This window comes from Anguilla rostrata, chromosome 3 (genome assembly GCF_018555375.3).
Source record: "Anguilla rostrata isolate EN2019 chromosome 3, ASM1855537v3, whole genome shotgun sequence".
Taxonomy (NCBI): Eukaryota; Metazoa; Chordata; class Actinopteri; order Anguilliformes; family Anguillidae; genus Anguilla; species Anguilla rostrata.
Genome location: NC_057935.1, coordinates 19,644,919 through 19,670,683, shown reverse-complemented (window position 1 = coordinate 19,670,683; position 25,765 = coordinate 19,644,919). Strand labels below are relative to the sequence as shown.

The 25,765-nt window shown below is 40.9% G+C and overlaps 1 protein-coding gene across 5 annotated transcripts in view; it reads left to right on the top strand.

Moving 5' to 3' along the window:
- The window catches only part of LOC135250411 (low-density lipoprotein receptor-related protein 1B-like), a 398,366-nt gene that overhangs the window by 168,469 nt on the left and 204,132 nt on the right, over positions 1-25,765 (top strand). For all 5 annotated transcript variants that reach the window (XR_010328923.1, XM_064326657.1, XM_064326656.1 and 2 more), the window contains 6 exons: positions 597-836; positions 2,371-2,551; positions 16,006-16,225; positions 16,904-17,093; positions 23,678-23,800; positions 24,188-24,328. Coding sequence is in view for 4 of the 5 variants with exons in the window: in XM_064326657.1 (XP_064182727.1) it covers positions 597-836; positions 2,371-2,551; positions 16,006-16,225; positions 16,904-17,093; positions 23,678-23,800; positions 24,188-24,328 (1,095 nt within the window). In the remaining variant the exon portion in view is untranslated. The remainder of the gene's footprint in view (positions 1-596; positions 837-2,370; positions 2,552-16,005; positions 16,226-16,903; positions 17,094-23,677; positions 23,801-24,187; positions 24,329-25,765) is intronic.

The following is a 25,765-nucleotide window of genomic DNA, read 5'->3' as shown; positions in this document are numbered from 1 at the left end:
CTGTGCCTGAGGTCCAGTGTTATTAGAGCCGGTCTCATTGTCGGCTTCACAAAGCAGTGCAGACTGGACAAACAGAATCTCAGCCAGGCACTAATAAATATTACAGTTTGGCAGCACATTTTGTTCTAGTAACAACACTACCACCTCCTCATACGGTTGCACACGCAGTCACACGCACACGCATTCAAGTGTGCGCACACACATGCGCGCACACACACACACACGCGGACAAGCATGCAAGTGCGCTCACATGCACACACACACACACAAGTACAAGTGCACACGTATACACAAAACACACACACCTTCCACAATTAGTCTTGTCTCTGGAAAGCTCGGACTGTTTTGCGAGAAAGGATGATTGATTTGATAAGGCCTAATCAGCGGAACTAATTCTTGTTTTAATTAAGGTAATGCAATTAGCTTAGTCTTCTGGCATTGGATACATTTTGATTGCCAAAGTGCTTAATTTTCAGTGTTGAATAATAAGAAAAAGGAGGCCAATTATGTCGATTAATTAACACCCTGACAGAACACGGGCTGCTGGAGATTAGTCTGCCGGTGGTTTGTTTATTGTGGTAATCTCGCTTTTGCAGAACCGAAGAACGAGCTCTTCCTTTTCTACGGGAAGGGCCGACCGGGGGTCATCCGCGCCCTGGACACGAATGTAAAGTCCAGCACAGACGAGCACATGGTTCCAATCGAAGACCTGGTGAGCCCGCGGGCCTTGGACTTCCACGCCGAGACTGGGTACATTTACTTTGCCGACACCACCAGCTTCCTCATTGGCCGGCAGAAAATTGACGGAACCGAGAGGGAAATCGTTCTCAAGGACGGTGAGTGCATCCTCCATTTTGATACTTATTGCCACTTAAAACAAATTGTGCTAATTAAACCTCTAGTCCCTTTTGTTCAGCGATCGATCCCAGTGTCTAGAATGAAATCTGAACAGTGCCAATGTTGATTGTGCGTATATCCTATAGGGAAATGCATAATCGGTAATATTGTCACTCAAGGTTACTGTCCTTAGGGTATTCCCAGCCCTATTACACAATAACAGCTCAGTTATTGGACAGCTTGGTTTCTACAATCTGCCTGCACCAAATGTGATGTGCTTCATCATCAATACCTTTTCACCCTCAAGACTCATGCTGACTTTCACATTTGAAATACACAGAATTCAGCTTTCTAACAATGTAACTTTGTTTACTCCTAATGTTAACTTTACAATGTCCTGTTTTCAACACTAAACTAAACGCTAAACTAATCATTTAGCAAGCTATTTGCATAAATTCCCCTCCTACCATTTGTAGCATGGCTCCTGCCAGTGCACATTGAAAATTAATTTTTAGACCGTCTTATCATCAGGTAGTGCCTTGGTAGCAGCAGTCAATACACCATCCTTTTCACTTTCTCTGGAAGCATCTCCACCTGCAGAAATGACTGCATTCCGAGGGGTAAAATGGAGTTAAAAAAATTCAGTACATGCTCATGTATTTGAGTACATATGTAGAAGACCATCCAAACCTGATGGGGGATGTTACATTGTTGAAATAGCAGGCAAGCATACGTGTTGAAGGGTAAAATAAATAGGGAGAGAACATTAATAAAATGGGTGATGTTTAACCTTTTCTATTTACTGTTTAATATAATACATAGCTGCTTGGACATGGAAATTCATTGACATTTGTTAGTATAATCAATGTTAGTATAACTCCCATTAAGGTTGATTTTACTGTACCAAATGCACACAGTGTGAAAATCTCATATGATGCTTTAAATTGACTGTTTGATATCCAACCAGGAATTCTCCATCCCCCCTAGATTTTCCATAAAGAAACTCTGTAGGCTTTAGGTGCTTTTTTTTTTTTTACTCTGGGAAGAACAGATAAGATTCCGGTGTACATTAATTTAAAAAAGGAGGATTGTGAGGAAATAATTTTGAGATGTAAATATGCTGTCACGATGCTTGTAGTATTGAATTACTGTTAGTAAAAGTATTTGAGAATGTTACTTTTGAAATGCATGTGTGAACTCCTCTGCACTATAATCAATCATTCCCTGGTATATTGTGGTTTACGATGAATGAAGCGCTATGATATTCCTGAATTGGGTCAACCTCTAATACCCCAATGCATTTCTGCTAGGAGTATTATTTGCATGTTCTTTGTTGTGTTTTTTTTTTTCAACACAAATGATGAATCTCTCGCAAAAAAATTAAAATTAAGATAAAAAAAATGTGTTCACGCTTAAATTACAGAATTGGGGGGGACGGGGACAGTGACGGATTACAGCCGGGAGAGGGAGAAGCAGGGAGGATAAAAGCACCTCTGTGTGATTTATTTACCCCACTGTTCCCTCGCTCTGTAGACCTCGATAATGTGGAGGGCATTTCAGTGGACTGGATCGCAAACAACCTCTACTGGACCAATGACGGCTACCGAAAGACCATCAGCGTGGCGAGGCTAGAGAAGGCATCGCAGACCAGGAAAACCCTCCTGGAGGGCGACATGTCCCATCCCCGTGCCATTGTGGTAGACCCTCTGAACAGGTACACAACATTTCTTTCTCTCTCTTTCTGTCATTTAACAGAAAGTTCTAGAACATATGGTCATGCTGTACGTGTATTATTATATCCCTGCTTCTGTCTGTGTTCTTTGTTCCGGTATGCAAACTACACATAATACATCAACCTAAATGCAATCATACTAAATGAGCTGAATAGTCTTGACCAAAAAAAAAGTAATAATAAAAAATAATACATCAAGTGAATTAGTGGAATTCACTTTATTAATCCCAGAAGCCTGATAGATTACTAAAAAAATAACAAATTTCTACAATGTATTGGTATTTATTTAAGTGCATTTTTGGTATTTTGTTTAAATGATCACAATACAATAAATAAACATGGAAATGAATGTGTAATTAGTCATTTAGAAAAATAGTATTCATTGCATTATTATAACTGAAAAACAGCCAAGAGTTGGATACTTGAAAGTATTAACTGTCGTTGATGCATTCCTGAATCTAAGATTGTGTTACGTACATTGTGAATGAAACATACGGCCTTCTACATTATACCGGGCATACTGCTTCACATTCAAGCTGGCAGAAAATGCATAATTATTTCCCAGATATGAAGTTATCTTTGAAAAGTTTTGCTGATATTAGCTGAATTGGTTAAAATAGATGCAATTTAATCAAGACTCGTGTGTGGAAAATGAATTTACGATCACAGAGACAGAGTAGCATTTACAGAGGATAGCCGGGTGTGGGGGTGTCCAAGAACATACAGCTGTGATCAGCAGTTTGCAAATGGCTATGGTCCATATCTCTTGACTGTGCCAAATGTGAGATGAATTCATTAATTCTGTTAAAAGGTATTGACAAGTTACTGAAAAGTGTATTTGGTCGTTAGTTTGGATGTAGCTTTGAACTGAACACAAAGAAAATTGCTTTATGTATATCTGTCGACTATGACCGATAAGATTGCCAAAACAGTTAAGCGTTGGCAGTCAGTCAAAAAGTTATGTGGGGAAGGAAGAAATTAACAAAGGAGAAACTGGATCATTCTTGCTTGAAAGCCATTTGCAATTCTGGGACAATAAGTGAGATATATTAAACCCTTGCCTGGTCAATTGACCTGCAACTGAGAGATTGCTTTTGACAGAAATTAAAATTTAATGCCAAGATAATAACTATTGATACTCCGATCAAACACCTTGTAGTTGTTCTATGTCAAGACTGCTTTGTTTTACAAATACCCTGAACAGTGATTGCTCCTATATCTTGAGTAGATATTGGCAAGTGAGCTGAATATTGTTTTATAGTTCCCATTATGGCGGGGACGTGTCGATGAATTTCAGTTCAGCATGGTTAGACTGCAGTTCAGCTTGAGATCCTTTAGCCTTTTCACGGGGATGAATATTGACCACATAATTTTACTCGGTGCAATAAGTTAGCAGGTATGGCTGATCATTTGTATCAGCGTATGAAATAGCTTCGTCCCCACAACAACTCATTTTAGGGGTTTTATGCTATTGTTATAATTATCGTAAATTATATTATCATTTCAAAACCCGTCATCCGTAACACAGTTTGGATTCATCAGTTTGCCTCCCTCTAACACGAGCCTTCCTGCGTGATTGCATGTGACAATCTGATTGTGAATTGGTCGGACTTGGAAAGTCTTTCCATCTTCAAGTAACTTCTCCTGTATTTTTGTTTATTTCAGAATGCTGTCACCTTTGCAGTAATTGCTCATATTCGAGCCCAGATAGCAGAACAGTGATTTTCCTTGTTCCTATGGCCATGCATCAGTTGCTTTAACAGGCTGCAGTCTGCAGTATGTTCACTCTAATCCTGAAGCACATCATTGTCCTTATCTCTGAGTCAAAAAAGGCAAATCTATACTTTATTAAAATGTGTTTCTTGTTTGTGTCAATTTCAACAGTTAGAGATATCAAATTCATATTTTTTGTAAATAATGAATGATTCTGCTTTTTTTTTTGAAGAAAGAAAGCAGAAAACATAAATTACAGAATTTTTTTATGGAAATGGTGCATTCTCAGACAAATTTAAGCAGCCAAGTCTTGTCTCTGGCCTGCCAAAAAAAAAAAAAAAACCTCCAACAAAAAGCTGGAGTTGGCTTTCCTGATGTTTTGTTTTCGTGCTGGAAAGTAGAACGCATGTATTGATGGGCCTTTGGCCTGTGAATAATTTAAGTTCAAGTGGTTAAGCTGGTGTATAACTGACTGAATGGAAAATTCCTGAGATTCTGTGTACGGCAACCGAGCCTGTTGTGTAAAAACTGTGCACCGATATTGTGTTGGAGCCCTGCGGAAAGACAGTGCTAAGCGCTAAGCATTCAGAACAGGCCCGATGCTAACTGCCTGTCAAAGGGTATACACTGCCTGCTGCTAGCTAGCGTCCCCATGGTGTTGTTCTAGACAATACCGGCATTGCATTTTAAAGAGCAGCTCTCGCAGCAGACCTGGGAAGGGGGGGGGGTCAGTGCAAGCGGCCCATCAGGCGTACGTTTTTGTATTTATGCTCTGCTCTCGGGCTCGGCAACGGGGGCACCTCGAGACTCCTCTTACCGCCTCCCACCCCACACTCCCCCCCACCGCCCCCACGGGGACCGACGTGCTTGGCCTGCACGAGCGAGAGAGAGAGAGAGAGAGAGAGAGAAAGAAAGAAAGTGAGTTTCCGGGGCTCTCATTCATGTGAAAATTGTGTCCTCCGCCGAGAGACCCGGGCCTTGAATGAGGAGTCCTAAATCTCCTCAATGGCGCTCGTTTGCCCGCGATTTTCCAGCTTCGGGTTTTCGTAGTGCTCGCCGGGGCCCCCTGGGGCGGACGCGCCGCTGCCAGGCCGGCGCGGCCGCCAAAAGGTGAAAATCAATTTAAAAATAACCAATGTGAGGAGCTCTGTCTTGGCACCTGAGACAGGGTCACTAATATATGTGTACAGCCACAATGGCCACACACAGAGAGCCTCTTATAATGCTAACAGCTGCCCGGGGGTGCCCTGTGCTCTGACATGTTGTGCTGATGTACGTTTAAGCCCCCCCCCAGCTAAGCTAAACGGTTGCTATCTGACAGCCATTTTCATCCTATTGCACTGGACTCTGGAGAGTGCTTAACAGACAAATTAATGTCACATTCCAAAAACGTCCTTCTCTTTGCTGAGATTGCATCCGCAGCCATATACTGTTTCTATCTATGTAGAAGTCTTATTCATGTTTGATTTTTCTTTTTATGAAATAAAAATATATATAATACAATTAATCATTTACGTCTGGTGGGAAGGTTTGAATTTTTTGTACTTTTTTTTTTTTTTGCGCTGGATCCAATCGGAATCTTCCGTCGCTTGTCGCGCTTCTCCGAGCCTCGCGCTCGCCGCTGTGTGCACGAGTCCCGTGTCCGCGGTGGCGTGAATCGCACATTCAGTAACGACACAGAGCGGATATTGTTTTTTTTTTTTTTTTTCTTTTATTTTGTGAGGGAAAAGCCGTGACTTGGAGGTTATTGGCGACTCGCGGCGCCGCGCCCGCGTCTGAAAGGCGGGGGCTGTTACGGAGTCGCTCCGCTCCGCTCTCGGAACGGCTGATTCAATTACGCTTCTCTCGGGCCACTTTACCCTCTCGCTGGCATCATCATTACGGAGCCGCGCGGCCGCGATGCAAATAAGTGATCTAAGTGCCTTAGTCATTGATTAGACAGACGATATGCTTCTGTCAGACATGCTGCGTTGAGAAAATGAGGAATAATCAGACGCAGAGGAATAATGCTTTTATCTTTACCTGTGTGGTTTTCTCTACATATAAAATTTTTATAGCTTGAACATGTGAATACAATGTCATTAATTTTTAAACCGTTTATGTTTAAACATTTTTAAACCATTGGTTGATTGATTGATGATTAACAAAAACATTGTCACTGGAATTTCAATCTCAATGCAAGATAAAAACATAAAAACCTATATATTTATAATAACACTTACAAATATTCTCCCCATTTCAGGGAATCATAATGTTTGGGGCAAATGATGTCACAGGTGTTTCTGATTAGTTAGGTCGATTCAATTAAGAGAGCTTTCAGTAACCAGTTTTGATTATAACCCTTTGGTTGTCTTTGGAGTCAGTTATTGGCATTTGTCAACAGGAAGACCAGAGTTGAGGCAATGAAAGTCCATGAAGAAATTATGAGGCTGAGAAATAAGAAGAACAAAAAACAGTCAGAGGCATAGGCCAAAACTTTGGATAATCAAGATCAACTGTTATGGACAAGAAGAAAGAGCACTGGGGAGCCTCTGCAGTGAATATAGTGAATTTGGAGGCATTTGGTTTAACTTGATCAGACAAGATGCTTTTGTACACTTCATAATTAATTCTGCTGCTGCTATCTGCAGTTACATCATCAATGAAGACAAGTGAGCCAATATCTGTGGCAGCCATACATGCCCAAACCATAACACCCCCACCACTATGATGGGGGGGGGGTGCTTTGGTTCTTGGGGAGTTTCCATTGGTCTCCACACTTTCCATCACTCTGATAAAGTGAGTGTTTTTTATCCACAAGACCTTTCTCAAGAAGTCTTGTTTAGGTGCTTCTTAGCAAACTGTAACCCGTCCATCTTGTATTTGCAGCAAACTAGTGGTTTGCATCTTGCGGTGTAGCCTGTATTTCTGTTTTTGTAGTCTTCTGCGGGCAGTAGTCACTGCATCCTGAAGAGTGTTTCTGAACTGTTGGATGGGTGTTTGGGGATTTTTATTCATTATGGTGAGAATTATTTGGTCATCAAATTGAGGTCTTCCTTAGCTTTGTGATTTCTGAGCTTACTTGTGCTCTCTCTTTTTAATAATGTTCCAAACAGTGGATTTTGGTTAGCATCAGGTTTGGCCTATGTTTCTTTTTTTTCTTAATTCTCAGCCTCATGATGGCTTCCTTGACTTTCAATGGCACAACTCCTCGTGTTGACGATGGAGCTCACTGTATATGATAGTTTTTGGTCTTGCTTTGAGATTGTAAAGCACATAAATACAAGTATGCAAGTCAAAATTATGATTTTGCTACACATAAATCAGTCAGTCAGTCAATCAAACAAATAAATCAATTCAATTGTATTCATATGGTGCATTTTACAAAGAATGTGTCACCCTTACCATGTCCTTATTGAGGACAGTGTTCTTATTGTAATATTTGCTTTGGTTCCACCCCACACTGCTAGCCATAATGCATGTGTTTACATTTAGACATATTCATTCAGTGTTCAGGAGAAAGAGTGCAGTTTTCTCAAACCTCAAATTTCAATTGGAAAAAAAATATATATTGCTTCCATTGCAACACGTTAACACAATACCCTTCTGGGCAGTTTACATATTCGGACAGAAAAAGAAATGTGTCAAAGATTGATGTACACTATTTCAGACTGGTTTCTTACAGCCTTTATTCTCGGTTGGGCTGTTTATTGATCTGTACTGTCTAGTTATGTTTCTTTTGAAGATCAATGCTATACTGAATTCATAATCACTAATGAGTCTGGGTTATGTTTCCCTTTGGAATCCAACCAATCCATGCAAAGTAATGTTTTATCCATTATAAAGAACTTTAATATCTTTAAAAAGAAAAATATACGGTTAATTGCAAAAGTATTGGAACAGTGACACAATTTTATTTTTTTGTACTCCAGCACATTGGATTTGAAATAAAGTAATAAATATGTAAAGTAAATAGGTTACAGTGTAGACTGTCAGCTTTAATTTGAGTGTATTTACTTCCATGTTGGATGATCCGCGATTCTTACTGTAGAGCTTCATAACATGCTAACTTTAGCTAGCTCCATGCAGGTTGTCTTATTTAACCCATTACGTGACACACCAACTTCAATTAATCACTGTCTGCACCTCTTTTCAGTTTATTCTATTCCTTGTTCTTTCTCAGACGTTGACCACTCCACAGCTATTTATACTATTCCAGTCCAGTTACTCATTCCCTGACTGTTCCTGCTCCAAAGATTGTGGCAATGGCAGGGGAGGTCCTTCTAATATATGATTAAACACTTCTTCCCATTTCTAATAAATGCATCTCTACAATGGAATTCCTAACCCCAATGCACTCTATCACCTCCTATAGGACATCTTGGCACCCTTCTATACAAGCTTGACATCCTTCTAGCTTGGAAGAAGAATGGCAATGATTCATTGGTTCTAATGGGCACCTTTAATATCCTACTCAGCAGTCCCAAGTCAGCTTCCTCCCACTTCTTTTTTTCCCTTCAGCCGCTCGCCGGATTAGTCCTCGCCCACATGCAAAGGCAAACAGCCTGCCCTGGTCTTTACAGGAGACTGCAGTGGGAGTACATGTGCTATCATGTCTCTGCATGTGTCTGGCCGTTACTTTCTTACGTACTTTATTGCCTCTTTCTGGGGACATGGCCATGAACTGTTTTGTGCATACTTCCTCTGGCTAGTTACTTGCCCTTGGTCATTACCTTCCTTGCCATCAACTTTTTTTTTAACTTCTCAACTGTCTCTGGAACTGAATCTCTCATTTCTTCTGTCTTTGGGAGGCCCTCACTCTGCCTAGTCATGTCTGGGTTGCCAAATCCATCCTCCTCTAGCCCATAGCTATCAGAAATCTTACACGTGACCGGTTTGGCTTTAAAGATGGAGAAGAACCATGCTTTGCATTGACTTGTATTTATCACACATCCTCTCAATACTCCTCTGCTATAATGGGTTCTAAAATGACTCGCTACTAAGGGGAAATTGATTCTGATTCTGATAACCCTTGTAAATTCTTCACAACCTTCTCAACTATTGTTACTCTACCGCTACCACCAACACACATCCGTCGGCTTAGCATCCTACTCTACTAAAGTGACTCATAACAAGGCTCAGTCAGTTATGCCCCTACTAGGCGTCCTTCTACCTGGCACTGGTTTCCAGTCTTGGTGATTTCAAAATGACTCCCCAGAAACTGCCCTCATGTTGGTTAAAGAAGCTTCCGGACCTGTCCTTGAGAAAGCTGTGTCTGGCACAGTCCACCAATCTGTCACATTATAAAAACATGGCATTCCACGATGGGCACTTCAGAAACTGCTTGAGAATATCTTGTCTCAAAATATGGATTCCTACCACGTCAGTTGGAGATCCTTCTCATCCATGCAGTCTTGCACTGTTCATTCCTCATCCATCTTTTTATCTCTTAGTGGAAAATATGTTGGATCTGTCTCCTCAGGAGTTCATAAGGCTGCTATTATGAGCACTTACATAACACACACAGAAACACAGCAATTATAAATGGGTGTTGGAAAATTAACCTCAGGGCAAGTGGTTAATCAAGTGAGACCAACTATAAGACCATTAAGTTGGTGTCACCAAGTGAAAAACACTTTTATGAATGCTTGGCTTGTCCAGACACTGCTGGTTTTATTTTCTTATTGAACCAAACAAAGGGGTTTTAATGAGTTAAAAACGACTATGAAGCAGACAGGAAACATGGAAGGATTGAAGCATGTAGTATGTGTATGCAAACCTTATCTGTCATACCACAAATAAACATGTGCCACTACGCATATTGAGCCTCATTCATAACATGTGTACAATCACTTTTGATTGTAAACTGCATGTAAGACTGTTTCCAAGAACATTTCTGCATTCAGGATTTTTTTCTTATCTATATTTGTTCATGGCTGATTCCTTATGCAAATCACATGAACAGGATTGTGCATACGATTTACGAACAGCATTCATCATCTTGTACACCTAGAACATGCACAAAAACAAAGGTCTGCAGTGCACTGTGTCATGAATCTCATTGTTCTTTCATGGGACCATTTTTAAGAACAAAAGTAAGAATCATTTAAGAAAAATTTTGTGAATGAGGCCCGCCCTCTCTCTCTCTCTCTCACACACACACACACACACACCTACACACAGAACATACATACACATGTGTGCAACCAAAGACAAAAGAGGAAATTCTGCCAATTTATTCATTCAATCCATCCAGGGGAGAATTCATAAGTAGGATTTAAAGTAAAGCCAAGTTTTTGTAATGCATTGATTTACTGCCATGGTTCACTCTGTACTCTTACCAGAAACTAACCTCATGGCTTAGCCATGATCCCATTACAGCGCGCAAAGAAAAGTTTGTCTGCCCTGTACAAAGCCTTCCGGGAGCTTAAATGCAATGGAAAGTGTGTGTGGGTTGGGGGTTGCGTGCCTCTGAAAGCTAAATTGGTGTTGGCAACAATGAGATGCATCTGATGGCCAAGAGCCTGTCTCATTATCACTCTCAATGGCTGCGAAGGAGAATGTGCGAATCCACCGACTCTTGATCCGAGCATACTGAGATACCATGCAAATCCCTCATCTGTGCGCCCCCTGTTTGGGTGTAATATATTGTCACAAGACATCCCTCCATGCGATGGGACTAAATGTGGCATGATAAAGGAATTAAAAAAGAAGAGGAGGAAAAATATCAGTCAAAGGAAACCTCCATTGGAAAGAATATAAAGAAAAAAATTTAAATGGGAAATTAAGGAAGTCTCTCTTGGTTCCAGTATAAAAATGATTTTCATTTCGATTAGGCTGAGGCCTTTGTTTATGAAGACAATGGATCAAGGGTACTATGGGATTACTGACTCTGGAACCAGTCTCCTGTTTTGAAAGGGTAATAGACTTTTCTCTGTATCCAGGGGTGTGGTTTTAACAGTCATTGATATGCTTTGAAAACAAGGCTTGATTGCAAATACATTCACATGAATCAGTGCCCACATACGTTATATGACCAAAAGTATCTTGGTATCCCTTGCTCTGGGGCTGTATTTCATGATTTGGGCTTGCCCCCTTAGTTCCAGTAAAGGCAAATATTAATGCTACAGAATACAATCACATGCTAGACAATTCTGTGCTTCCCGAAGAGTAAGGAGAAGCCCTTTCCTGCTTCATCATGACAATGCCTCCGGGCATACAGCAAGGTCCACATAGAAATGGTTTTGTCAAGAACGATGTGGAAGAACATGACTGGCCTGCAAAGAGCTTTTTCTCAACCCCATCCAAGATCTTTGGTATCAACTGGAAAACCAACTGTGAGCCAGACATAATTGCCTAATCAGTGCCTGACCTTACTAATGCTCATTTGGCTGAATAGAAGCAAATCCCTGCAGCAATGCTCCAACATCTAGTATAAAGCCTTCCCAGAAGGGTGGAGGTTGTTATAGCAGCAGAGGGTGGGCCAACTCCATATTAATGCTCATAATTCTGGATGAGATGTTGGATGTCAGGTGTCCACATAGGTTTGACCATTCAGTGTATCAAGATCATGCAGCCCCCTTCATAAAGGTACTGCAGGTTTGACCTAGATATCCAGCAATGCTCTCTTGTTTACCATTCCTCTGCACTTTAAGTTCATTATTATCTTTCATTTGATGTTTCAGATGTTGTGCTAGTCCATGCAAGGCTGAATCTTTGTAACGCAGCACTTTCCGAAATCCGTGTTTTACACTAATTCACTTGTCTTCTGATAAAAATAACTTTCTGCCATAATATGCCAACTCAGTTACAACACAATAAATGTTTGTCGTACACAATCTTATTATAACACTTGTAACAGAACAGGGATCCAATAAACTACAAATAATGTATTGGCTCCTGATTGAAACAAATTAATGCCACAGAGGCTAATAATAGAAAACCCTAGGAGCAATTTCTGTTTTATTCACTCATGTTGCACAAGCTGCAGTGGCATTGGCAGAAATACATTTTTGGGCAAGCTTGTGACAAAGTGGGTGGGCAGACTAGGTACATTTTTTGGAATACATTTCCCACACTCACTGTGCCTCCACCAGCGCTTCTTAGAGCTAAACCTATGACACTACTGTATTCCTAACAGCAATGCAGTCATTGTCCTAACTATTCCAATTCTACCGCCTTATGATATTACAAAAAACACAATTATGTGAATACATTTTTTAAAATCAATATTACAGCAAAACTAAGTACATAACAAGGAGAGCACAGGCTTCACATAAACCCAATCAACAATGCAACCCCCCTCCCTATAATGTGTGTGTCTGCTCATCACAGGCACAACTTATTATTCCTAATTAAGTGGAAATAACTTAATTAAAATTGGATGGCTGAAATGTAGCCTACACAACAAAGAGGGAAAAACAAGACCAGCAAACTTAAACTCATACAGTCAAATTAAGCTCTTTCTCTTTGAATCCTACAATAAACAGCACAAATGTCAGACCAATATCTGTGTTTATTTTCCCTGTGTTTTGGTTCTTCTGTGTAAAAAACACAGAATCCCATGTTAACTTGACTTCTATGTTTCCTTCAGTGTGAAATTCGAGCAGAATGTGGTTGTGAAGAAAAATAGTTTGTGTGTGTGTGTGTGTGCGTGTTTGTCCGTCCGTGTGGGCCATGCTTACAAAACACTTTCTCATTTGCTTTCATATCTGAGAGGGCAAAATGGTTGAAGTATTATTTTGTGTCAGTATTAAAAAATTAAAAAAAGCTTGGGGGATATGTGGAGACGATAATGCGGTGAACTGCTACAGTAGCAGTAACATGTGGTGTGCAACTCTGACATAAGAAGCTTATATGTTTAAGGCCAGGTTTATGTTTTTGATAGTTTCCCTGAACCTGAACCTCAAGTTCTAGTGGACACTTCACACGTACACACGCACGCGTGCACACACGTGGGCAGTAAGGCATCTATTAAAGGAATGTGTATGTCTGAACAGTGAGAAGACAGACCAATAAAACCAAGCCCGATCATATATAATTCAAACAGTTAGTCCCTGGCGATGGACGAACTGCATCCGCAAACTTGTTTTATCATCCAGGTGAACATTCTGTCAGCTATGAGTTCACCTTATTTCAAGAATTTATATTCTCTGTGTTTTTTATGTCTCACAAATTATCATATTATTCCCAGGAGAGCTTTTCAGGTTTGACAAAGTGATGAAATCACATGCACTTCTCAGCTCCCTTCATATGACAAGAAGAAGAGGAATACACACGGAAGTTGAATACACACAAGATGGGTGTCAGAGCAAGCTGAAAACATTTGTGAAACTCCCATCAAATTGCAGCTCTCGATACCTTTCCGACAGTTGATGTGAAATATTGGCATCTGGTTGTATCCGGCTGTAATCCAGCAGGTTTGACAAGCCAGCAAACGGTGCTCATTCAGTCAGTGTTTGTGTGGATGTGCGCTTGAAAGTGCTTAAAGTGTGCGAAGGCAGCGCTCTGCCAAACTGAAACGCGAAACACAACAATAGAGAATGAATAAATGAGTGTTGTACTTTCACTTTACCTACAGTTAGCTGGGAGAGAAGCACAATGCAACATCCCATGGCACCTGCACACGGTTATCCTGGATGCATTAAGCCCTTTTACAACCCAGTGCTGGCATAAATATTTTATTAACTTTGAAATGGACAGTGACCTGTACCATGGTCAGGACAAAATACTTTTTTTTTAATGGGTACAATTCTATTTGTAGGATTTAGAACGGGGCTAAAACTACAACCATCATTGGAAGTCCAAGGGTCCTTACCCCTCACCTCATGCCCTGTGCTGAAGTCATTCGTTTTGGCACGCAGCTGACTCTTTCCCATGCAAACATGCCTTGTTCAAATGTCAGGCAGCTGGGTTTATAGACCTGGGTATTGTAATTTATGGGGCTGCACGCACATGATGTTGGTTCGTTAAAAGGTGGCAGGGTTGGAGCCCACTGGCCCCCTGAGCCCTGCATATGCTGCAACAGAGAGAGGCCAAACATGGCCACATCTTTAAATGTGCTCTGCCCTTTCCGTTCAAAAGACTATTACTTACATGGAAAGGGGGAAAGACTCCCCATTGTCTAGAATATGTTATGATCTCATCGCTGTAATAAAATAAGCTGTTTGGTTTGGCTCGTGCATCTGAATTAGTTGGCTTGTACAGGTGCTAGTGTGGTAATGTTTGGGGGGTTGGGGGAGGGGTTAGGTAGGGGTGCTGGTGCTGGGTGGTGGTTTTGGGTGGGGGTGTTTGTGTTGAGTGGTGGTTTTTGATTGGGGTTTCGGTGTAGGGTGATGGTTTTTGGTGGGGGTGATGGTGTTGGCTAGTGGTGTTGATGTTGTGTGCTGGTGTTAGATGAGGGCGTCTGTGTTGGGTGGGAGCATTGCCAGTGGGCAGGGATGGATGGGTTTGGAGCGGTTTAAGATGAGGAATATCGTACCCATCCATCTGAAAACTGAAGATGGTTACAGGTGATATGTCCCCTGAGGGGTGGATCACGCTGGCAAAAAAAATGCACCTGCATGTCCCTTTTTTTCCTTTCCTGTCATCCCCCTCACATCTGTCCATCACAGGCTGTCAATTCCCGTCTGTGTTAACATGATAAGGTATGATATTACTACTTAGGACTTATCGTTTTCATCATTTTTTTCCCTTTCATTCGCGCTGTCTGGAAGTCAGTCTTGAGCGGTGGGGACGCCAGTCAAAGCGATCCCCCGTGTGCGTTGCATTAATCACGGGGTCACTAAAGACACGCCGAGACGGAGGGCTGGATTCCCAGCTGACCTGCTCCGTCTCGCGCTCTGAACATGCTGCCCGCCTTGTTCGTTGATGACACGGATAGCATGCTGTTGCCTTTTTGATGGAACGTAGACTTCAAATCCCACCATGCAAAGGGGGTGAATGCAGGAGCACTTAACACATTGGACCACTCAGTCTTTAAACACCAGTCTCATTGAGAATTGTACTGGGAAAAATTCTGATGCTAAATTCAGCCCCAAACATGAATAAATAAATAATGGCAGTGGTATCAGATTATTAATTGCAGTTAGGAACTGGAACAATATTTGCATTTAATAGAAGGTCTTATCTTGTCGGGTAGCTGATTTCTTTATAGATCACAAGGGTCCCGCAGGCGCTGGGTGTCTAAAAACACTTTAGCCACATTAAATTAGAATGGTTGACACACACATCCAGAGCCAGGGAGGACCCTATTACACATTCATCATCTGGCCTTAATTAGCTCACTGAATATTGAGTCAAGTAATTACTTTAACCCTTGTGGTGACTCTAGAGGAATTCCAGATGTGAGTCAAAACCTGCCTCCCTCCCTTCCATAGTTTTTTTATTTAATTTAATTTTTTTTTTTTACTTTTCTGTTCCTTAAAGGTAGCAGAATGGATGAATGAGCCAAGCCTTGGAATTGGGTCTTTAAGTTACAAGGCCAATTCCAATAAGGAATTGTTCTTGTAACTTAAAGGTCACAAGTTCTATTCCTTGGTAGGACACTGCCGTTGTACCCTTGAGCACGGTACTTAGCATGCATTGCTTCAGTATATACCCATCTGTATAAATGGATGCAATGTACATGCTATGTAGAAGTTGTGTAAGTCGCTCTGGATCAAAGCGTCTGCTAAATGCCTGTAATGTAATGTTATGCAGTTTGTGCTGATTACTGGTTCCGTCATATTTTTCATGGACCATAGCTGGATGTACTGGACCGACTGGGAGGAGGACGAGGTGAATGACAGCATCGGCAGAATAGAGAGGGCCTGGATGGACGGGTCCAACCGGCAGATTTTTGTCACCTCCAGCATGCTCTGGCCCAACGGACTGGCGCTGGACCATCGGACCAACACCATGTACTGGTGCGATGCCTACTACGATCACATTGAGAAGGTCTTTCTGAACGGCACTAACAGAATGGTGAGTAAACAGAACTATCAAAAAAGGCAAAAGAGGCACACGTTTCACACGTTTGGGTGGACAAAGCTTCTTTACAGAACGGCGGGTAATTGTTTTCATATTGTTGACCATGTCCATTGTATAAAGTGAAATTACTTTTGCTTTGTGACCCAAACGTGGGCCCTTTCAAAATGGTACATGTTTTTGCCCATTTTCTCCACAGAATGGACAATTATGAAAATAGCTGAACAGCTTTTTTTTTGTCTCACATTTTTCGTGCTCCACCTGTAAGAGTGAATTACTAACTGTAATAACCAACAAATACATATTCAGTGACGGTGAATAGATGAACTGCATTAGCAACTCCAGAAAACACTTTAATAAAAGAAGGCTCTGTTGTTTTAAATGAAAGAGGAAAAAAAAGAAATTAGTTTTAAAAGGAATATGTCCCCTGTACTTGAGGTATTTCAGGTAAAATGTCACACTTTAGTCACCTCCATCTACTGCTGTTCTGTCTCTGAAATAGAAACACAAATTTATGGCATCTTTTGTAATGATTTGTAATTTGTAAAATGAAAATTCATTTGATTTGTATTTTGCTAGTTTAAATAGTTTTCTGTGATGTTTTGATGACACTCACACACAAACAAAAAATGTTACTTCTCTTGTCAAGTCACTTGGGTTTTGTTTCTTGTTTAGGTGGTGTACAACGGCAAAGAATTAAACCACCCATTTGGTATAGCCTATTACCAAAACCGCATCTTCTGGACTGATTACATGAACGCATCCGTTTTCCAACTGGACCTGTCTACGGGCAACGTCACTCTGATGAGGAGCGAGAAGCCGCCTCTCTTTGGGCTGCGAGTGTATGACGCGCGGGGGCAGCAAGGTGAGCGCGCTCTCTCGCTAAATCGCGAGGAAGTCCTGTTTCACTTTTCTCTTTGAACCCAAATACCAACCAGCTGCTTGACTTTAAAGCAACCGTGCATGCAGGGAAGGAGGGGGGGCGCTTTGAACTTTAATTAAAATGTCAGTTAGGTCCACAATGCTTTCTACCAAGGGAATGCACTCCAATGCAAATTTTAACCTTAAGATATAAGGTCCTAGCAGGTTATTTGCCTTGCTGTCTTTCGGTCTACAATGTGAACTTTGTGGAAAGGGAGGGATTGGGAAATATCTCGATTTATCAAGGAGCAGTTTAATTGCCATTACAGTTAATAGTCCTGAAATCCAAAGGGGTTTGATATTCAGATTTTATGTTTTATAATAGTTCAGTGCGTACACCAATTGGGAATATTTCTAAATTAATTTCCTTTTGATGTGTAATTATGGCCCAGATTCGAGGCCACACGATCCCAATCAGGACTGTTATTGTATTTGTGGAAGTTAACAAATGCGTTTCGCTTAAATATTTATGCATATGACTAGATAGACATTCAAATTACATCTGTTGTTTTGAAGATTTTTCTTTTATTTTTTTTTCATCTCTCAATGTAGCATCCTCTGGTGGAACAGATTCACTGCTGATTGTTATAGCTTAGTAGCACTCAACATATTTAAGACCTGCAAGCAGTGGCAGAGACGGATCTAGAAATTATTTGTGAAGGGAAAAAATGTATGATGTGTGTGCATGCACGCATACATACACAGACCTCTAGGGGCACCCGGACCTGCTAGTGCCCAGGATAACTTTCCCTGTTATAACCCTTTAGTTCCACCCCTGTGAGGTAAATCTAATTGGTCTGAAAGAGACCAGGTTTATAAGTTTGAAGCATCCAATTATAGGTCAGCACACAAAGGCACCCTGACCGCTGTTGCTAATCTCACCCCACTGCCAGCACTGCCGTACTTATTTTGTTTATCAAACTTATCATGCTTTTCATCGCTCATACCGTGATTGGGGTTAAACAGTGCGACACTCAACGTTGAGTCATCAACAGGCAACACACTGCACAGCGAGCGTAGGAGCTGATCCGGATGACTAGCCAGACTTGTAAAATGCAGTGCTATAATTGTCAAACCACCAACACAAAATAGGATGAGGCTTCGTGTAGGCATAGATTTCTGTTGGAGGAAGTCGAAAAGGCAGAGATTGTGACAGGATTTTAAAAAGATATATCAAGCTATATCAAGCAAGTGAAATAATAAAACTCAGCTCATCCTTTTGGTATGTCTCCTGTGTTGTGTTGGTTGACTCCATACTTTTAGCTGGGAGTATTGAGGCCAGTCATACCATCGTGTCCACATGCTTACCATCTGCGCGATCCAGGATGTATGGGGCTTGCTGGATCAAAATTGAAAATTTCATTATCTGCTCCCGCCTATTATGACGCAGACATAGAGAGCCAAACCGACAAGGTGGGTGGAACATGTAGGTGGAAGGTGGAACATGACCACTAGAAATAGAATGCCAACACCTGTCAGTTAGCCGTCACTCAGTTGCTAAGCGAGCATTTGGGTGCTCTCGTTCAAGCAGCATGTATTGCTGTTCTAACAGCATTGGTTTCTTAAAATGTTTCCGTTCAGGTTTTATATTTTCCCGCAATCTCTCCCCAAATTGGAATGCCCAAATGTGTGCCTAATCAATGCTTATCACTGCAACCTCCACTATTGATTCCGGAGAGGGCACACAAGTATGTGCTCTCTTCTTAGCATGTGTCAGCTGCGGTTTCTTATCACGCCATGGTAAATGAGTTGGGCTGCCAGAGCCTGGACTCCGGAAAAGACGCTTCACGTGCGGCTCACCAGATGAACATGCAGACACCCCGTCGACCAGCAGGTGGTGCTTGCGCACGGTGACGCTGCAATACGGGCCGACTGAGCAAGAGCCAATCGTGTGCCATCCTGTGGGATTGTGTCCACAGTCAGCGCTGGTATGGTTGGGATTCAGGATGTGGGGCCCATCCACGCACTGCACCACTGGCTTAACAGGACGAGCCATGCAGCAGCCCCTGCTCCTACAGCAGTGCTGGTCGTTTGGAGTTGTCTTCAGATGTAATTTGTTCAGGAATATTGCCATGGCCTAGTTCTGGGGAACAAACAAAGGAACTTGCAGCCATGCTAGTTTATACAAAGGTTACTGTCGTTAATGAAAAGGAGCATGAAAGCAAAAACTACGCAGGAAAAAACATTCTCGCTAACTGAAATAAAATAAAAATGACGGTTTGCAAAAGCACAGAAGCTAAATTGAAACTATAATGTGCACTTCCAAAACTATGCTATGTATGTTTTTATGTTTTTATTCATTTAACATGCATTATGAAAGTCTTAAATCATACCATTGACAAATTCCTGCCCATCCGTTATTATTTATACCCGCTTATCCTGGTCAGGGTCGCAGGGGGTTCTGGATACTATCCCGGCGCACATTAGGCGAGAGGCAGGAATATACACCCTGGACAGGTCGCCAATCTGACTCAGGGCGCACACGCTATTCACTCACACGCTCATACCTATGGGCAATTTAGAGTCTCCAATTAGCCTACCTGCATAGCTTTGGACTGTGGGTGGAAATCAAAGTACCCAGAGGAAACCCATGTGGACATGGTGAGAACATGCAAACTCCAAACATAAAGGCCCAGGCTGCCGCAAATTCCTACCATAACACAGACTAACTAGTAATTTTTGGGAAATAAAAATTAAACTAAAACTTTAAACCCCTGAAAACCGAAATTACAAACGAAATAGAAATGAAAACTACTGAAAAATGCCATGAACTATAACTATTACATACTTGGGCCCATCGCTCCTGTGAGAGCATAGGCCATTGACAACTCCTCTCCATCGCACCCTGTATTTCCCCTGGTTTATACTCTCTAGATCAATGGTGACCAACCCTGTTCCTGGAAATCTACCTTCCTGTTGGTTTTCAGTCCAACCCCAACAGAGCACACCTTATTCAACAGCTAGAGATCTTGCTGAGCTACTCATTAGTAGAATCAGGTGTGCCAAATTAAAGTTGAGATGAAAACCAACAGGATGGTAGATCTCCAGGAACAGGGTTAGTTACCACTGCCCCAGATGTAGGAGCAGGGGACGTGAGGGTTACAGACACAGACATGCAGGGGCACCTGTTCCAACACAGTGGGAGGTCATCGTGTGATAAAAGGCCATGCAGAGTAGCAACAGAAGGAGAGGAGTAAGGATGTGTGTCTTTTTTTACATTTATTTATGTTGAGCATCTTACAATCAAGCTCTCCTAGTCCTTAAATTGTTTATCTCTGGGATTTTTGCAGTTTTTCCATCTTGACACAATCTTTTCATTTTCCAATGTCAGACCTGCCAACCTGCACGCATTTTGTGTACCAAAATACGCAGTTACGAAATGCCAGCTGAAACTACGCAAAAAAAAAATATATATATATTATTGTAATTTAATTACGGAAAACGATCAATTAATACAAAACAATACCGTACATTTATTCGGTATTTAAACTACATCCCTCGGATTGAACCAGATGCTACGACCTTGTGCTTGTGGTTCTGTAACCCCTCCCCGACCCACTCAACATCCACTGGTACACAGCGGTACTTTATTATCCACTGAGGCGTAACGCTGCATTGCTGAGGTAAAATGGGAAGTGGGGAGTAATAATCAAGCACAAAAATGTGACCGTAATGTTAACATATAAAACGTTAAAACATATTCGGTAACTTTACGAGATGATGCATTTCAGGGGGTATATCCTAATGAGATAAATTTGTGTATATAGTTAGCCGTAGTAGTAGCTCACATACGATTTAGCCTCGTTAGGTGGCGTGCGAATAACTGATGGAGTAATTTAGCTGCTGTAACTCAAACGCTACGGAGACTCCCTGTTCAAACTTTGAATCACGCACGCTCTGTTTGAGCAAAGTGACCATTGCAAAGGTGTTTGACTATAGACTGCTAACGTAGCAAATAATTCCCATTATTGCAGCCAGTCACCCGACCAGCCTTGCAGTTAGAAAATAATCATGACGTCAGATGATGAGGATACTAACGGGGAGAGAGAGAGAGCAGCAGACCTACTAAAATGAAGTGAGTCCATGCCCCCCAGAAGTTCCTCGCAAAATATCAGGAGCAATGGCTGTGCCTCCGCCCCTCAAAATGTCCGTTTTGCACATTGTGCAATTATGATTTTGACATTAGCCACCAGGGAGCTTCAGGTAATAATTTAGCTAAACCTCTAGTTACTAAGGCCTACATTCCTAGATCATTTTTCAATTGAATACTTTTTTTTTTTCCCCATTAGGCCTATATGATGTGTGCCTATATAAGCTGATTCAATTATTTAATTATTAAATAAAAATGGAAATCATGAACAGAAACTTGGTTTTATTCATAATTGACAGCAACATAAGTTTTTTTTTTTTTACATTACAATATGAGTTTCTGTAAATACTTGAAAATAAAAACATATGTTACAATATACAAAATAAATTATTTCCATTTTTATTAAATAATTGAATGCAATTCACTTAACTGATGGTTATCAGTTTTGATAAGCACACATATCATATAATGAAATGTTAATCATGAAAAATGTGTTTTAAGCAGGCGTACTCAAACTTTTGACTTGCAGGTGTATCATAATATAGCCCAGTGCAGTGCAAGTGATATTTTAGAGTCAGGTCAAGTTCTACAATTTTGCCTGATCACTTCAACAGTCAAAACTAGAATTATGAAGAAAAGCTTGTGTGAAAGCATGTGAACTAAGCGTTACACTGACTATTGTGGTACTCAAAATATTTTCCTATTTTTTTTAAGATTGGCAGGTCTGCAATGTAGCCTCATGATGACTTGTGCTCCATAAATAAATAAATAAATAAATAAATAAATAAATAAACTTTAGGTAGAGAACAATTCAGTTAATATATGTGCATTTATTGAATTTTTTTATTTTTATTTTTTTTACAGATTTCAGTCAATTTAACTACCCCTCCAACCCCCTCCCACACCTTAAACTCCTACTTCTCAAAAGCATTAGTTTAATTGTAATTAAAGCCAAAGGAGGCTATTTTGAGGAAAGTTGTGTTTAAGATTATTAAGTAAATAATTATAATTAAATAAATAAATAAGTAAAATAAATAATAATAATAATAATTATAATAAAGTAAAACTTATCTTTTTGTATTATTGTAGGTAGAAATTTAAATAAAAATGTTTACACTTTGTTGTAATTTTTGGGACTAAAACATACTTCTTGATTCGTGCTCCACAATTTTAGATGTGTAATCACACTATTGATCGCATGTGGTTAAAGTGCAGATTTTCAGCTTTTATTAAATGGTATTTTATACATTTTTGTTTCACCATGTAGACATTACAGCAATTTTTATAAGTACCCCCCTTTTCAGGGCATTGTGTGTGTGTGTGTGTGTGTGTGTGATTGTAAAAATCCTTTACAGAGTACTTAAATGTGCTATTGCCAAAAAAACAAAGTAGGCAGTAACTATTAGTTCAACTCACAAAGACCACTGTTTCTTTATAGTAGATATTCTCAGTGTAGTTTTACATTTAGTTTTATGTCAGTACAGTATGTACAGTGCAAAAGGTGATCAATGGGTTAATGGCAGGCGAACGGTGCATGGCTAAAGCTCCACTAGAAAATGCATTATATCCCTGCAGCTGAAAAGTACATGGCAGAGTGAGCAAGCAGTGAGGAAAAGCCAACTGGATTTCGATCCGAATTCTGAGCATGTCATGAGAAGTTAAGCCAGCCATCTCTCCAAAGCTCATGTCACCCAGAAGATTAATTGGATCTCTCCTCCTTTGAGTATTACTGATTGGCTCTCACAGAATAGAAGCCTTTATCTCATTGGCTCAGGCGCCACATTTGGACTTCTCGGGCTCCGAAGCCTTGCAATTGTCCCCATACTTCAACTTAATAAGTGACAGTTTCTCCACAAAAAAAGGGGAAAAAAAGCTTTTTCTTTCTTTCTTGCCTCTGACCGTAAGACAGATGATTCAGCTGAAAGGATAAAAATGTCAACCGTGCCTCCTAAACGATGTTCCCCCATAATTCACTGTTAATGCATGCATTTATTTGTGATATTACTCGTCAGTGTCACTCCCTTACAGAACAGAAAATTGCTTTTCTATAAAGATGGAGGGAAATGGTATTCCTTTTCATATGGAAAGCCTCATGAATTGTTTGATTCCGTTCATTTATCATACTCTGCTAAAATTCCACTTGAAGGGAACTAACAGTATTTCTCAAGGGCAAGTGCATGCACAACACAGCCACAGGAAGTGTTTGGTTTGAATTTAGGCCGGGACCCTGTTGTTTCATTTGTGCAGTGCACAGTGTAGTCCTGTCTTTCGCCTGTAGATATTATCTACATAGATGGGTGTGCATCTGTAATACAGGCTGTCTCAAGTTTTCTGGGAATGAGTTGGCGCTAAGCCAATACATGAACTAGCACACGGACCTGGAACAGGATTGTGCATGGTTGTGCATTATGTGCTCATCGTTCATGTGTGATCTGCAGGTGACAATGCATGCCGTGTGAATTACGGAGGTTGCAGCACGCTGTGCCTCGCCATCCCCGGGGGGCGGGTGTGCGCTTGTGCCGACAACCAGCGTCTGGAGATGAATAACGTCACCTGCTCTGGTAAGCTTCCCTCTCTCTCTATGGCTTTTCCGAGAAAGAAAAATCTGTACTGTGCAAACAGGATCACGAGGAAATCTATATCTTTCTTTTTTCTTTCTATATCTTCCTTTCTCTCTCTCATTCTATCTCCCTCTCTCTCTCGCTCTCTCCCTCTTTTCCTCTCATTCTCTCTTGAGAGAAAGAAAAAAAGACCGTAGGAGATCAAATATGATTATCCAAGTCACAATGTGACAACTGAACCCTAAAGCAAAACAAATTGCACGATGTGTACCTCCAGTGCATTGTGGAGGGGGGGGGGGGGGAATGCGCAGCTGGGCTTCGAACAGCTGGAAGTCTGTAGCATTGGTGGTTTCCCGCCTCCACGACGGCGTGTTTCCCTTTTCCCAGTCGCGCCGGGGGAGACCGCGCCGCAGCGCTGCAAGAGCGAGGAGTTCCGCTGCCGCAACCAGCGCTGCGTCCAGCTGTCCTGGAAGTGTGACGGGGACGACGACTGTATGGACGGCAGCGACGAGGACCCACAAATATGCCGTATGCAATTCCTCCCCCCTGAAAGCCTTTAGAAATCCATAACTGTCGCAATGTGAGAGTTTGAAAATATAATGTGAAGCTGTATTATCGTCTAATAGAAAAGGATTTACTATATTAAAAAAAAAAAAATACAAGTACAGTTGTCAACACAGCTTACTTGGCTCGACCAATAATTATTTTATGGCATTCAGGACTGGTCTGTGTTTTCTCTTTCAGTGCACACTTCAATTTGCAATTTAGGTCTTGTAAAATGCATTCTGGAAAAAAGTCGATAACTGTTTGAATGTGTGAAAATGAATATTGTAGAGCAAAGACACATCATCTGTGTGAAGTCAAAGTGTGTTCATTAGAACATTCATATTAATTCTATAAGGGTACTTAGCTTCTTCCACTGCCCAGACTAGAGTTTAATCCATTTACTTAATATGATAATGAGTTAGGTTATGTCAAGGTCTGTATGCTTTGTCCCTACTCCTGCTAATGTAGTACTAAATCACAGCTGGTTAGCATCTAGTGTTTTTGCAGTAGAATAAATATAGGGGTGGATAAGTATGTTTGAACTAAATTTCAAGCTAGAAAACAGTTGACTAGTGTTTAGTGTGCTTATATGAATGACAGTCAGAGATTTAAAAAAAGCTGAACACTTTGGAACAAATCTAAAAATGTACCAACTAATAACTGAAACCAACCTGTATTTACCAAAAAAAGAAATACTGTTCGTTCATATAGATATGATGCGCAGGGAATGTACAAGCCGATGCACAAATACAGCAGGTGAACAATGAAAAAACAAAATCAATAGCTATAGTCTCAGCAAAGTAGTATTTCATTGCTACTTGAACACATCGAATGCTTGTGGCTGTATCAGATAATTGTTTGTTGTCAGTGTGTTCGGTGAAATTTTCTATTTATTAATTTTATTTTATTTTTTGGTTTTTGTCATGCAATAACCGATGCCCCCCAGCATAAAACTATAAAAATGCCATAACCTGGATTTGTAGAAATGGTTCAAGTGTTGGGGGGGGGGGGTACTGAAAGACAGAGGAAGTCGCTCCTGAGGTGCAAGTGACAAACATCACCATTTAACAGAAGGAAAAATTTGCTTAAAAACAAATAAGCGTGAATGGGGAAATACAGCTGTTTTAATTTGCTAGTTAAGCATAATAGTACACTTCAGTAATCAGAAGCTTTGGTTTACGCCATTGTTGTCAATCGTTGTTAACAGCTGATGGAAATGGTGGTGCACCCCCACCCCCGTTCCGTGATTACAAGCATCTTCAGTAGCAGCATTATTTTCTATTGTGCTGTGTGCTGTTGTTGGCTTTTTTTTTTTTTCAGTGATCCTGCTCTATCCAACTCAGTGATCCAGTTCGGGCTTAAAATTTGGCTAGAGCTTGTCGGGCTGGTTTGGGTCAGGCCATCCAGATGTTGGGCTTA